This window comes from Euphorbia lathyris, chromosome 2 (genome assembly GCF_963576675.1).
Source record: "Euphorbia lathyris chromosome 2, ddEupLath1.1, whole genome shotgun sequence".
Classification (NCBI taxonomy): Eukaryota; Viridiplantae; Streptophyta; class Magnoliopsida; order Malpighiales; family Euphorbiaceae; genus Euphorbia; species Euphorbia lathyris.
In genome coordinates this window covers 140,046,190-140,062,451 of record NC_088911.1, presented here as the reverse complement: position 1 = coordinate 140,062,451, position 16,262 = coordinate 140,046,190, and the positions used below count along the sequence as shown (strand labels likewise).

The 16,262-nt window shown below is 29.6% G+C and overlaps 1 protein-coding gene across 1 annotated transcript; it reads right to left on the bottom strand.

Annotated features, from left to right (window-relative positions):
- Positions 1 to 1,371: 1,371 nt before the first annotated feature.
- Positions 1,372 to 8,700, bottom strand: LOC136220120 (polygalacturonase At1g48100). Its single transcript, XM_066007820.1, has 6 exons — positions 8,184 to 8,700; positions 6,965 to 7,132; positions 5,498 to 5,542; positions 3,612 to 3,819; positions 3,433 to 3,514; positions 1,372 to 2,125 (listed from the first exon to the last, which is right to left on the bottom strand). The coding sequence occupies exons 1-6, from the start codon at positions 8,631 to 8,633 to the stop codon at positions 1,624 to 1,626; spliced, it is 1,455 nt and encodes a 484-aa protein (XP_065863892.1). The 5' UTR covers positions 8,634 to 8,700; the 3' UTR covers positions 1,372 to 1,623.
- Between the last annotated feature and the right edge of the window lie 7,562 nt (positions 8,701 to 16,262).

Here is a 16,262-nt window from a genome sequence, read left to right as displayed (position 1 = left end):
TATTAAACATTTAAATTAGAAATTTATGTATTCGGTTATTCGGTTGGTAACCGAACCAAACCGAAATTTTTCAGTTTTATTATATTTTGTTACCAATTTTATTTGGTTCAGTTCGATTTCTAAAATATAGCATCTTTCGGTTCAGTTAAACAAAAGTTTGGTTCGATTAATAATCGAACCGAACTGAACCGAAATTTTTCGATTTTATAATATTCGGTTAGTAACAAAACATTCCATGTTATCGAAGGATATTCCTGAAACACTTCATGTTCATACTTGCCATGTTTTTATTCTTACCCTGTTACTTTAACCTAACTTAGCAATATTAGAGATAAAAAAAAATTGCTCACGATCGACAATGTTAAGGTAAAATTGCATCATTTTAGACGTTATGGGTAAAATTGATCTTGACTGTCAACTTTAAGAATATTTTTGCATAGTATCTCTATTATTTATTAAAATTTACATATTTTTATTATTTTTAGGGTAAAGTTCAAATAAAACCCCTGTGGTTTCACTAATTTTCAGATAAAGAACTGTGGTTTACTTTTTGTCAAAACGAGGACTGAAGTTTTCAACTTTAGCAAAATAAGGACTTTTTCGATTGATACTATTAAAATCACCATTAACAACTTCAAAAATGACATATTTTAAGAACTATTAATATTTTAAGCAACTTTAATTCTTCAACTTTTTTATTTCGAGATTATTTAGATGATGTTTGGTAAAGAGAGAGAAAGTTAATGTTTAGAGAGAGAAAGTTTCAAAAAAGATGATTTTCTAAAATTGAAAATGTAGTTCCATAGAAAATATGACATTGAACAACTTTAATTCTTGAAAATTTTCATTTTCAGGTCGTTAAAGATAGTTTTAATAGCATTATTAAAAGTGTGAAACCTCAGTCCTTTTTTTGACAAAAAGTAAATCATAGTCCTTTATCTGAAAATTAGTGAAACCACAGGGGTTTTATTTGAACTTTCCCCTTATTTTTATTACTAAAAACTACATATTCTGTTTTAGATAGGCTTATCTCGATTGGGCTTATGATTTGATTTTTAAATTCGACCTGAGCTCGTCTAAATTAACAATGAGCTGAGCTGGGCTTATTTTTAGACAAAAGTCGGTCAGCATGGCTCGAGGCCGGCTCATAAACGAGTCTACAAAGTGATAAAATATAATTAATGTGAAAAAATATGATAAACAACTACTAATAACCCTTTAAAAATGTTTATCAATATATCAGCTATCAGCAACAATAAACAATTAACAATAGTCATAAACAAATAAATATAAACATATCAACCAAAGACGTCCTTAACGAGAATTAAGGTTGAAAATACGAATAATAAAAGCCCAAAAAACACATGGAAATTATTATAATAAAATTGTATAAAAATCCAAACCTATTATTATTCTAATACAAACTCAATCGCAATCTCAATCTCATCGCACAACAAGGGTATAAATACCCTAAGAGGGATGAAGCCTAAATTTTTTTTGTTACAGAAGAAGGCTAAACACCAGAAAACCGAAAGGACGAATCCTACTCAAGACCTATGAATGAAACACACGTCATATCATAACGGTAACACCAAATCTAGTTCATCTATATATATATAAATACTAGCAACCATACGAAGCAACCTCCTTCACATCTTGAGGCTCACCGTCTCTAAGACAATTCAAAGGAGGAATAGTAACGGTTTCTTCACTTCCATAAGCATTCCAACAAAACGGATCATCAACTAACTCACCTTCTTCAGGCAAAAGTTCAACTTCCGACAAAGTAATATTCGTGCAAGGAACTGAGTCACTGCAAGCGAAGTGAATCGGAGGAGTTCTAACATCATAAGTACCTTTTATGTTTCTGAAAGATATGTCTGTTACGAACACAGCTGATGTTTGATTTAAACAAGCTTTAGACATGCAATAATATTGATCTATAATCATACAGTTTCTAACGTTTTCCATTTGTATGTTTTCGAAGGATATTCCTGATACACTTCCTGTTCCTCCTTGCCATGTTTTTATTCTTACTCCGTTGTCTGAATCTCTTATGATTGCGTTGCTTACTGTTATGTTTGATACACATGCTTGTGAATTGTGTACTCCTAGACTGCCGATGCTGTAATCGAGAATCAAATTAACATTAAATTTTCAATTGCATAATGATAATCGAGCAAGATAAATAATTTATATATTTCGATCAATTCGTATCCACATATGAGAAAGGAGAAATCTTTATTATCAAGATAACTAGTAGGATTAATTATAAATATATACCTTGTGGTTTCACAGATTTACAGATGTGATATTTTTCGTTACAAATGCAATCTTGTGGTTTGCAAAATTTTTATTTTTTTAATTAAACTTGTCAAATTTGACTGATAATGACTTAAAAATGAATTTTTTTAAGAATTAAAGTTGTTTAATATCATATTTAGTATGTAACCACATTTAAATTACTATTTTTGAAGTTTTTTCTCTCTAAACATTAACTTTCTCTTTTATAAAAAAAACGCATAACAAAAAATACCATAGATACTCATCTACAAATCTGTGAAACCACATAGCATCTATTTGTAAATGGGACGGGGATTCCCCGTCCCCATTGGTGACTCGCTCCGACGGGGATGGGGATTCCTCGTCCCCATTGGTGACTCGCTCCAAGGCAACGAGGAATCCTCGATAAGAAGCTACTACTCCGCTCATTTCATTTCCGATCCTCGTAACCGGCCCTATTCCCTATTTCTCCTAGGCATGCAACCTCTAAGCCACATTACCCGAGCTACCCTCTTCTCTTAAGGGGCTCCTTTGTGAAGCATCCAATCTTGCCTTTTTTCTTTGGGTTTAACAGGTGGTCAGTTGCAGCTAAAAAGAATCCTTATGGGACAGGGATGAGGATAGTTTTGTCTCCCGTGGTGGGAATGAGGCGGGATGGGAAAAGGTATCCCCGTCTCGTTAATCTCCGATGGAGAATCCCTGACTATTCCCGTGGTAATTGATTTTTTTTTATGATTTAAGTACATTTTAATTAGATAATTGGTTATTTTCACTTTTTAGTTTTTTTTTATGGTTTGGAAAGTTTGAGAATAATTATTGAGGTTTGGTATTATTAGCTACTGATTCTTAAAAGTTTTAGATATTACTATTTTTTTAAAACATAAACGGTGATTCCCCGCCGGAAGGGGAACGGGGAATTGGAAACAAGCTTTTGAAACATATATAAACGGTAAATGGGATCCCCGATTTTCCGCGGAACGGGGACGGGGATAAATTTATCCCCGTTTAACTCACGGGGATGAAGATGTCCCCAACTAATCGGGAAATGGGGATGGAAAATATAGTCCCCGTCCGCCCGCCCACCCGCCCCGTTTTAGGATACAAATATGAATAATCAAATTATTGAATAAGAAAAAGAAAATGAAGTACCTAATCCCGTGACTAGGCCCACAAGTGAGGCCTTGAATATCAATATTCGAGCTACCAGTCCCAATCGAAATGCAATCATCACCTATACAATAAAAGTATTTCCCATTATAGGGTGAAACTGATAATAAATAAAAGAATAGTGGAATAAAAGAGTAAATTAATTAATATCATAGGCCTACCATTGCTGATCATGGAGTTGTATATTCCAACAGTTTTAGTATTTCCAAAGTGGATACCATCTGTATTGGGGCTCAATTTAGGAGAAGATATTGAAATATCTTCTATCATTACTCCTTCACATCCATCAAATTTCATGTGGAATTGTGGACTGTTTTGTATTCTTAATCCTTTTACTCCTATGTTTGAGCTCATAAAAAATCTAATCAACTGCAACCAAAATAAAAAAAAAAAAACTGTTAGAATTTTAATTAAAAAAGGAAAAAAAAGATAAGGGTCAATTTTCAAATTTTCCTAAAAGATAAGGGTCAATTTTATCTAATTTCGTATGAAATAGCTCAATTTTAATATACGGTGAAAATCCAAGTTCAATTTTTTTTAATTGTCACTCATTTTCGTGCGATGTTCTTGTTTCGAAAATGTAACTGCTCCCTTATACTTTCAAAATGTCATATTTATCTCTTATTCATTAATTTGTTTAGAGTAACTTATTAAATTAAAATATGTACACTTTAAACAAATTCGGAGGACATAAATCATTATAAATAGATTCAGGGGGTCAAAAAGTTAGTTTAAGAAAGTTTAGAGAACTAACAGGTTATTTTAAGCAAATTAACAGGTTATTTTAAGCAAAGTTTAGAGAACTAACAGGTTATTTTAATCATTATAAATAAATACAACGTTTTGAAAGTGTAATGAGATAGTTGAATCTAATTAACTGCAAAAATGAATATATAATCTGTTAAAATTTTATTTAAAAAAAAATTGACATATGGGTCAATTTTATCTTAATTTATAAGAAATTGCTCAATTTTACCATGCGGTAAAAATCCGAGTTTAATTTTATCTCTTTTTAAAAATTGAGATAAAAAATTCAAATAGAAAAGAAAAAAACATTGAGATATGGATTTTTTTTACCATGGGTTGGAACCAGTATTGGTTTCCCGTTAGCTCAACTACTGATGTGACATTATTTGAATAGAGAGACCAGTAGAACTTTTCATATATAAGTCGATTTTATCGTGTTTTATAAGAAATAATTCAATTTTTCCGGATGGTAAAAATGCGAGTTCAATTTTATCCTCTTTTTTTAAAAAAAATTAGCTAATTTTCTTCGATGTTTAGTAGAAAAATAAGGTAGAGTTGAGTTAAAGTTTGTACTGTAGAAAAAAAATTGGGTTATTTTATATCAGGCTTAATATGCCATCTTTTAGCAAGTTTATGAGCCAATAGGTTAATATAAAATAAGTTCAGGCGGCTAGTTACACATTCTTAAAGTTAGGAAGTCAATCAGTTTTTCTAACTAAATTTAGAAGCCGTCACGCCATTATATAATGACGGTAAAATTGAACTTCTTTAATAATTTTAAAGCAAATTTTACTTTTATTCCAAACAAAAGTTTCCAATTTTTATTAATTAACCAAATTTAGGAGCCGTCACCCATTGTAATTGAATTGCTGATTGTCTTATTTGTAATTGTAATTAAATTATTCCTAATAAGACAATCAGCAATTCAATTACAAATATTTAACTCCTTTCATCTAGGATTAAATTACAATTTGTTTTTTGAATAATGTATTAAATTAGATTTGAAAATCAAATTTTAAATATTTTTATATAATCACATCAAATATATAAAAGGAAAAGTTAATTTTGAATTATTAAATTTTCAAATGTAAAATATATCTTTAACCGAATTTGATCTTCAAGCAACTTTTTTTATATATAATTAAAAGTTTAATGGGTTAAATTATAATTAATCGAGAAATTAAAGTATGAAATTGAAAGATGATAAGTTTAATATATATATATATATATATATATATAAACAATTATGGTTCATTAAAAGAAAAAAAAAAACAATTATGATGAAGTAAGTTAAACTTACAGTAGGGCTGTCACATGGTCCACTAGAAGATTCTCCATTTGGGCCCTGAAAAACATTTATTTCTTTAGTTCATTTCTCACCAAACAAATCTCTTCAGATAACTCCAACCTTTTTTTGCCTTGTAAGAATTTTTTTAATAATTCACATATTCAGAGATTTGACCACTAAAAACATGCCACGTATTCACTCCTTTTTTCTTTCTCTTACCACATGTATTTGTATGCTTGTGCATTCATGCTGGTCCAGTCCACTCATTTATTGAATTTCTCCCCCATAAAGATACTCACAAATATAGCTATAAATTAGCAGGGTAGTTCCACATTCGGCTCGATAAAAAATCACGATCGAATTTATAAACGAATTGAGATCGAGCATGGTAAAATTTAACTAAAATGTTCATAAGTAAACTCGATTCGGTTATATAGATTCATGAATAAATTCGATTATAATTTTACTCATTTTCACGGTATTGCAACTAAATTTCAAAATAATTAATAGAGATAAATTACATATATGGCCATTGAACTTTACCCATTTTAACACTATAGCCACTGAGCTTTATACTTTTTAATATTGGTGGCCACCCAACTCCTCAAAACGACCGTTGACGGTCTCAAAATAAAAAAATTCGAAGAGCTATTGATATTTTAAGGAACTTTAATTTTTTTTTTTCGGAGGTCATTTAAGCATTGTTTGGATATTGGAGATTGTGAATTTTTAGAAAGAGGAAACTCCAAAAAATCTGATTTTAGAAAATAAAAAATATGGTCTTATGGTAAATGTCATTTTTAACAACTTTAATTCTTAAATATTTTCATTTTGATATTGTTAACGGTCATTTTAAGGAGTTAGTTAAAGTTGAGTAACTACCAGTGTTAAAAAATGTAAAATTCAGTGAATATACCGTTAGAAATTGAAGTTCAGTGGCTATAATGTTAAAATAGATAAAGTTCAGTGGCCATGAGTGTAATTTACCAAATAACCGTTGAGGACCTGAAAATTGAAACTTTCGAGAATTGATGAAATTTTAAGCAATTTAAATTCTTCAATTTTTTGTTTGGAAGTCATTTATGAGTTATTTGGTTAGGAGAGAGAAAACATGAAGGTGATTTTGAAAAAAAATGTGGTTCTAAATAACTTTAATTCTTTAATATTTTTATTTTGAGGTTGTTAACCGATTATTTTGAGACGTTAATTGAAATTTAGTGATAATAATGTTAGAAAATATAAAATTGAGCACCTTTTATGTTTCGTAATAAATTTAGTGGCCAGACCATGAAAATGAGTAAAGTTTAGGCGCCATGAGTGTAATTTACTCACTAAATTTTTACCAAAATTAAATACGTATTATAAAAATAAAATTGATTTTATGGGACTAATTTTCCTGGCGTTAGCAAAAAAACTAGTATAATAAAAAATTGAAACATAAATTTATAAAATAATAATAATAATAATATAATATCATACCCTGTGAGGTTTGCAGGGGAGGTCCCACCACTTCTCTCCGTTGCCTTCAATGGTACCTTTTCCGGTGAGAGTAATACCATCCAGCCGATAAAACACGAGCCATTGCATTTTACTATCCTTTTCCGGCCAGGATTCCGGCCCATCCGGTGGCATTAGGCATCCATCCACCTGAAAAATTAATTAATTTTTGTCACAAATTAATATCTCCTCTTATATTTTTCTTAACCATATGTATCTCATTTAAAAAAAATTGTTTGGGTTTAGTCATAATTAACGCTTCTCACTTTTTACTATAAATATATTCACTCGAGTAGAACTTGACACTATAAAATTATATAACAATCCGAAACGAGGCGACACATTAATATCGTTATTGACGTGTCATCTCATTATTGGTCCAAAACCCATCAGTCTTAGAACACTATAAAAAGTTCCCTCAAAACCACTAAAAATTGGTAAAACGCATCTTAAGTCCTTTATCTTTTTTCATTAAACTTTTGTCTTTTATTTGAACACATTAAACTTTAACCTACGATTTTTAGTCACATTAAAAAAACACGAGTTTTGAACACAAAACTCGGTTAAAATAGTGTTATTCGGTATTTTTTAACTGTTGAAGAGCTGTTTGAATAATGTGGTTATAGAAAAAATCGTTAAACGTATAAATTCAAACACATATAACACATATTTAATCTAATTAGATATTCACAACTAACTAATTTAACGAGTAGGAATTTAATATAATAAAAAATAACGTGAAAATTTTAGAATCAGTAAAGCTGATGTTACACAACAATTTTAGGACAACTTTCACTGGTACTGATCCATCTATTTAGATAATGCCGCGTTAATAGTTGGACTGACTGACGCGATATTATTTAAATGGATAAAACTAATACTAGTTCTGGTCGATTAAAAAAAAAAATTCAATTTTAAGAGACAAAATTGTTCATTATTCCCGTGGTGTGTTCCAACGAGGAACAATTTTACATCTATTTATATATATAAAAAATTACGTTAAGAACTCTAAACCCCCAATTTATGGGAGACAGAGAGTCAGAACCATCACTCGTAGAGGCGGTTACAGTGGCCGAGACCCCTAGCACCCCAGATTACCCCTGAACTTTCGTTGTCGACCCGACCTACAACCCGACCCGACCCGAATGTATTCATAAATGTTTTTTTTTTAAAAAAAAAGTGGAATGTTTGTATTTTTTACCTGTAAAACAAGTCCAGACTTGCAAGGACCAGAGAAAATAGTAGAAGTGATCATAAAAACATAACCAGAAGGAGCAAGAACAACGCCAGATTCAACACTACAAGCTTCTTTCCAGGCGGCGACGAATGCCGCGGTGTCGTCAGTTTCTCCGTCGCCGACAGCACCATACGACGTAACATCGAAAACACATTCCGACGACGAATTCGAATTCGAAGTTCCAGGATCATTCGGGTACGGGTCAGAAGGAACCGTCGGAGTCATGGTCGGAGGAGTCGTCGGACTAACTAAAGCAGGAGATGAAGGAATTGGGGATTGAGATTCATCAGAACGAGAACCAGACTTGTTTTTAGGTTTATGATAGTGAAATCTGCCTTCTACATTGTCTGAATTTGGGAGAATGATTATGGAAATTGATAGGGAGATTAGAAGGAATCGATGGAGAAGCTCCATTGATGGAGGATTTGGGGGAAGAAGAAGAGGAGGAGAGAGAAAATGGAGAAGATGAAGATGAGGAAGAAGAGGGGGAAGGGTTATTTTTTTATACATGAAAATGGCGGAGGGGGAAGTGTTGAGGAAGGTGACACGTGTTATGTGTAAATTGATTGAAGCATCATTGTGTTGTATGTATGTGAGGGAAGAGGGGGATGAAGAGAAGAGGGTGGCATTTGATTTAATAAAGGGTAATTAATTTATTAGTCCCTATATTTTGACAAAACACACTGTTTAGTCCATGTATTTTCAAAAACACATGGTAAGATCCATAACCTTTTTCTCAGTGAACTGTTTAATCCTTCCGTCAGTTTGTTAGATTTTTTACCGTTTATGACTTCGGAGATGATTAAATTACCCTTTACTATTTACCTTCAAACTTCAAAAGAGGAAATCCAATTTAGAAGAAGAAGCTATTTGTATGGAGAACAAGAAAAAGAACAGACCCAATGCTTACAAATTTGAACGATTAAGAAGAAAATAAAAAAGAAGAACACTCAAAGTTGATTTCAGATACAGTAGAGTTTAAAGGAAAGGAAAATAAAGGAAAAGAAGAACGCAAATCCAAATTGACTAACCGAATCTTCATGAGAGTCTAACGGCAGATACTAAACAGTTCACTGAGAAAAACGTTAGGGATTTTACCGTGTGTTTTTAAAAATACAGGGACTAAACAGTGTGTTTTATCAAAATATAGGGACTAATAAATTAATTACCCTTTAATAAAAGATATTGGAGTGTTTCGGAGATAGAGAGAGAGGGGTAAATTACACTCATGGTCACTGAACTTTACTCAATTTAACATTGCGGCCACTGAACTTTACACTTTTTTAACACTCGTGGCTACTCAACGCCTCAAAATGACTGTTGATGGCTTTAAAATAATAAATTCGAAGAGTTAATGATATTATAATGAATTTTAATTCTTGAAAATTTTAGTTTAGAGGTCATTCAGGTGTTGTTTGATTAGGAGAGAGTGAATTTTATATAGAGAAAGCTCCAAAAAATGTGATTTTGAAAAAAAAAAAATATGGTTTCATGGTAAATGTCGTTCTGAACAACTTAAATTCTTGAACATTTTCATTTTGACGTCGTTAAAGGTCATTTTAAAGAGTTAATTAAAGTTGATTGGTTACGGATGTTAAACATTGTAAAATTCAGTGATTATACTGTTAAAAATTGAAGTTTAGTGATACCAATATTAAAATGGATAAAGTTTAGTAGCCATATATGTAATTTACTCTATGAAAAGCTATTTTTTATTTATAAAAAAATAAAAAATAGCCTCAAATTTTCATTTTTAATATAAAAGAGCAAATAGAAGGAAAACCTGGAGTAAAGAACTGATTAATATATCAAAAAATTCTGGATATTAATATAACAGAAAACCAAAAATTAAAATAGATGGGGAAATTATTAAAAGCATCCGATTTTTTAAATAAAATTGAGAACATTCTATATATATTTTGTCATATGTAATTTAGACTCACATGTATTATAAGAGGTTCTATTATTTTAATTATTAAATAGAATTATAATATTAATATAATACATGTATCCAAATTCTGAATTTAGAATCCTCTGAATAATATAAAAATCGGATGATTAATATAACAATTCCTCGTATAGCCACAAAAGCTTTGTTTTTCCTAGTGTTTATTGGATAAAGTTTCAATTTGAAACTTTAAATCAATCTGGTTTCTTATTTGAAAAAAAAAGATATTAATATAATTTTTAATTTAATATTTTCAGTTAAATTCGTTAAAAATAACATGTGTTAATATCAAAAGACATAAATCAAGAAGCCATCTACATTATCAACATGAATTATCTTTAAATTATTTGATATAAATATTAAATTGTAAATTGATATTTATAAATTACGGTTTTGATCATATGGACCTTAATTATCATGTTTTTTTTGGTTAAAAACAGAGGATTGCGGTGTTTTTTTTTAATTTACAAATCAATGATTTTTAGGTTGATATTGACGATTGAGAGTTGATGAATCTCAAAATAGAAAATTTTAAGAATTTATAACATTCTAAGTAAATTTAATTGTTAAACTTTTTAGTTTTGATGTCATTCATGTGTTGTTTGTTATGAGAGAAAGCGCTAATTTTTAGAGAGAGAAAGCTCAAAAAAAATAATGATTTTCAAAAATAAAAAATGTAGCTCCATGGTAAATATGGTACTAAACAAATTTAATTCTTGGAATTATTTATTTTGAGATCATCAATGTAAGCCTACAAATCTTTGATTTGTAAATGGAAAAAAATCCTAGTCCTCTGTTAAAAAAAAAAAAAATCACAGACACCTATTACAAATTAACGAAATCACAAATTTTTCAAATTTAATCTTAAAATTTTAAAGAAAGTGCAGATTTGATCTTAACGTATGAAATGATGCAAATTTAACCCTAACGTTTTCAAGCATAATCAATTTTAGTGAAAATAGAAAAACTGGTTTAATTGATATTTAACTGTTATTCCAAATCTTCCAAACATTAATTATGCCTAAAATATTTAGTGTAATACTAACAAAAGTATAAATATCTGTTAAAATGCTAAAAACTAAATATGCTACGTATAAATTAATCACAAATTCTGTTTTATCAAACTTTCTAAAATAGTTACTGTGTTATTAATATAGTTACAAAAAAACCAACAAAAAAATGTATGAAACTGCTTCGATTTATTAACAAACTTATTTGGAAAGTTGTCAAACCAGTATTTTCAAATTTTCAATAGTGCAATGCTAAAATTCATCTTGCTTGGAAACGTTAAAATTAAATTTATATCATTTCACATATTAAGACTAAAAAGGCGTTTGGTTGCTCATTTTCATATCTGTGCTTGCCTTTTCACTTTAAAATGGAGAGTTTTAGGTGTTTGGTTATAGGACGGACCTTGAGTATAGGCCAGGAGTGCGACCGCTTAGGACCTGAGGCAAAATGGACCCAAATTGTTTTTTACTGTATATATAGTAATTTTTTTAAATGTAGTTATAATACTCATCCATACCTAGAAAATAATCAAATAATATGATATTGTAGGTCTAAAATATGTCCAAATTTCTATTTTAAACTTTTAAGTACATTTTTTTTATTAAGAGCTTCTTATCTCTTTTTTCGTCTAGGACCCATAAAAATATCAGGACCGGCCCTGCTTAGAGCCTCTAAAATACTAGAGTCGGTCCTGTTTAATTAGGGCCCATAAAAATATCAGGACCGGACCTGCCTAAAGCCTCTAAAATACTGGAGCCGGCCATGTTTGGTTAGGGAACTCCTATTTACCTTTTACACCTGAAAAATAGTTTTTTTACAAAAGCAGAGAATTTATGTTTTTTTTGAAAAAAAAAACAGTTTTTTCCAGCACCAAACAACAAACTGTAACAGCAAACAGCAAACATCAAACAGCAAACTGTAACAATAAACAGTAACACCAAGCAGTAGGTAAACCAAATAATCTGCACTTCGCTTCAGCGTTGGAGTTAAATTTAAGGCATTATATCCATTTGGGTCCCCAAGCTAAAGCTTCAAAATCAATTAGGACCCTAAACTATCAAAATCATCAATCAGGTCTAAAGTAAGAAAAAAAATCATCAATTGAGTCCTTATCTTATCCTAAAATCAGAAACTGTGACTATTTGATATAAACTGTAATCATCTATATGTTGGTTGAAAATGTAACCCCCGTCACGGGTCACGTTGAAAACACACAAAACCCCAATCAAGCATCATAATTAAGCACAAACACCAAGATAACTTCATAAAGGTTCCTCATTTATTACTGTCTATCAAAATCTCATAACCAAAGGGCTAAATAACCAATCACATAATTTAATTCCTCTATAATATTTCACTTAACCTAAACAAAATGATACAATTCAATAATATATAAAATCCTATTGAATATCCATAAAATTTGCTAATGGGAACGAGACGCTTGTACTGGTCAACCTGAATGCAGGGTAAACCTGAAAATCTAGCAAATAGGAAAACCTTTGAACCTAGCCTAAAAATTTCAACGCGGCAAGGGGTGAGCTGCCTACTCAATAAGCATAATTAGGAATATTTATATATATATACATATACACCTACAATTCATATATATTATATATATATCATGAAATCATCAAAATTAAATAAATGACATCCCAAACCGGACTCTTTATTACACATAATACCCTAAAATTATATTTATTTTAAGGGCTCTGGATAAACTTAAGTGAAATATGTCTAATGGTTTTATGGCATTTAACATCAAAATAGGTATGCGTTATCGTCTACTCTTCCAAGACACGCAACCTTGAGACTTCATAATATAAGTACTTTTATAACGGTACTGCTATCGTCTAATCTTGCAAGACACAGTACCAAGCTCAATCCAAAATTTAATAACACCCTATCGTCTCATCTTTCAAGACAGGTGTATGCGATCACAGTATCAACAAACCTCCAGACCATTGTACTTATCCACTTAAGCTAGCTATTTATGTTTTGCTCTAACTCAAACATAATCCAACACAATTTCACAATTTCACAATTCATAATCTTATGAACTCATATACATTTTCCTTTCTACCATGGTATAATTTCATAACTAATTATCTCGATAGGTAAATACATGAGCAACCCGATTTTATTAATAAATTCAACTATACTGAAAACATTTAAAACTTCACTCCTCAAATCCCTATATGTATAAATAAACACAAATCAAATGATAACCAAATACTCAACATTTATTTTATTATTCTATGACAATATATCAATAGACAATCGCATAATAATAATAATAATAATAATAATAACAATAATAATAATAATATGTTATAAAACAAGGAAGATAATATGCAATAGAATAAGAACAATGAAGAGAGTGTATGCTTGTATTTCACTTCCTTTTTTCTTCCCTTTTTTTACATGAAACAAACCTATTTTTATAGGCTTATGAATATATAGGTTACATAAGAACATAAATTATGAAGTTACAAACATTAAGGAATACAAAGTTACAACCTTAATGAATGAAGAGTTACAACATTAAGGAATCGGGAGTTACAATGGTTATACTTATGGACATTAATCAATTTATTCATAACATAATAATAATAATAATAATAATAATAATAATAATAATAATAGTAGGGTCCATTAAATAAAAACAATTTAAAAGTTTTAATTTATTTTAATACTATAATTAAAATTCTATTAATAAAATGGACTCCGTAAAATTGCGGATGTTACAGAAAATGAGTTTGAGGAAGAGGGTCTGAAACTGTTCAACCGAATGATTTTCGGTAAGGCCTCAATTGATGATTTTGATAGTTTGAGGTCCTAATTGACTTTGAATCCTTATTTTGAGGAGCCAAATTGATATTATGCCTAAATTTAAATGCTAAGCATGGTTTGTTGATTTTTTTTTTTTTTGGGTATTGTTTTTATTAGGCAGCATGCCTCCTAATAAGGTTAAATAAACATTAAACAAATAAATTTCACATCTGAAATAGTATTAGAGCTTGTGAATGACTAGCTTGATAAGAGTGCCAAAACCACATTCTTTGTTTCTATTCATAACTTCCAAACTTTTTTTATTTATTATATATACATTATTTTATACATATTCTTGTATTTTTCTTAAAAAAATATATACTGAGAATCTATTAAATTATTTGTTTTTTTATTGTACTTTGTTAGCTAATATTTCCATTATTTTAGAGGTTCTAAAACTTTTATACTATATTTTTTAATAAATTTAAATTAATTTTTTTACTAAATTAAGAAGTATAAAATAAAAATAAAAATAAAAATAAAATATATTTAAAAATGGCTTAATACATTATCAGCTTCTTGAACTTGTCCATAATAGTAGATTGGTTTTCTAAAAATACAAAAACCTATAAAATCTAAATTCTAAAAATGCATCTTCATCTATTTGAGAGGTAATTTTTTCTCTTCTCATACTTTCAACCTATTATAAGAGTTAGTGTTATAGGTTTGAGAGATCGAATGGATGTGGATTAAGAGTTAGTATTATGATTTTTGTATTTAGTTGTTACCGAATAAGCAAGTTTAGAAAGTTGGTGATTTTTGTATTCCAGGGAGCTAATCTACTTTTATGGACAAGTTCAGGCAGTTGGTGATATATAATAATCAAGTTCAAGAAGTTGGTGAGACACTTGCAAAGTTCAGAGAGCCAATCTACTATTATGGACAAGTTCATGGAGCTGGTGATGTATTAGGCCCTAAAAACTAGTAGATATAGTTTATGCTTTGGCTTAATATATCATTTGTCTAAAAAGTTTGGTTGACACTCTGAATTTTCAAAATGGCTCGATAGCCGACTCAACTTGCATAAAAGATCTAATTAGCACCTTAAACTTGCATAAAACGTAATCAATTAATCACTCAATTGTAAAAAAAAAAGTAAATTAAATACAGATCTAACATGTATTGCATATGTCTTAAAAAAAGGAAAACAATCAAGATCGGGGTATGCGGTTCTAATATTAGAGAAGACAAGTTTTGCAGTTGAGCAAGTAATAACTTCATTTTTTGATCTATTTTGTGAATTATGTAATAACATTCTAAGGAACGTGCGACACATCTTCTGCATAGCAACTTACTTTTTTTTTACAACAGATTGATTAATTGATTATATTTTACACAAGTTCAAAAGGCTAACTAACATTTTATACAAATTGAGGGAACTATCGAAACACTTGGAAAGTTCAGAGGGTCAAACCAAACTTTTTTTTTTTTTTGACAAATTTAGAGATAAATGGTGTATTGTTTAAATTAATATTTAATAAATTTTAGTATATGCATGTGTGGAAGTCTTTCCTAGAAAACACTCAAGTGACACTTGAAATTAATATAACAAACTCTAAGTGGAAAAAATGTATGGCAAATATAGGCCCTAATTAGCTATAAGCTAATTAACTTTTATGCAAGAAATTAACACTAATTACTTTTCAGCATGAATAATTCAATTTTTCATGGGTGTCTTAATAAGAAAAAGATTTTTTATTTTTTAAAGGAAAAGAAAGAGAAAAGCATGTTAGAAATTAATAAATCTGTGCCAATGAGGGTTGATCCGAGTGGTAAGGTGTTGATCTTACCTAAACTTTTTCCTACCAAAAAAAAATTAATAAACCTGTATTAATGGAAAAAGTAAGAAAATTTAAGATTCTATAATTTCATCATTTTGTTATCTCCACTCCACATATAAACTATATTATTAGTAATAAATTAATACGTATATATATATGTATATATGACATCATGTGTGTCTTGTTTTGTCTGAATTCCTATTGTATGTTATGCACGTGTTGAAAAGAAAGAAATGAAGAAACCCAAATATTTTGTCGAATTTAAAGACATCTGGTCTTTAAATGTATTCTGAAATCACAAAATAACGTGCAATTCTTATTTTATGAACCAATTGATATGCAAAGGGTGCAGAATATATAAACATATATAATAATAATAAATTAATAATGTATGTAAATAGTTTAGTTTATCAACATTAGACCTTAATTATGTCGTTTATGACATTCGAGTCTTACTTGCGCTTAGCTAGTAAT

Coding starts and splice junctions, on each gene's coding strand:
- LOC136220120 (XM_066007820.1), bottom strand. CDS start 8,633: ATGGAGCTTCTCCATCGATTCCTTCTAATCTCCCTATCAATTTCCATA. Junction 7,133..8,183: donor AGTCTGGACTTGTTTTACAG/GTAAAAAATACA, acceptor TTAATTTTTCAG/GTGGATGGATGCCTAATGCC. Junction 3,820..5,497: donor GACCATGTGACAGCCCTACT/GTAAGTTTAACT, acceptor TTTTGGTTGCAG/TTGATTAGATTTTTTATGAG.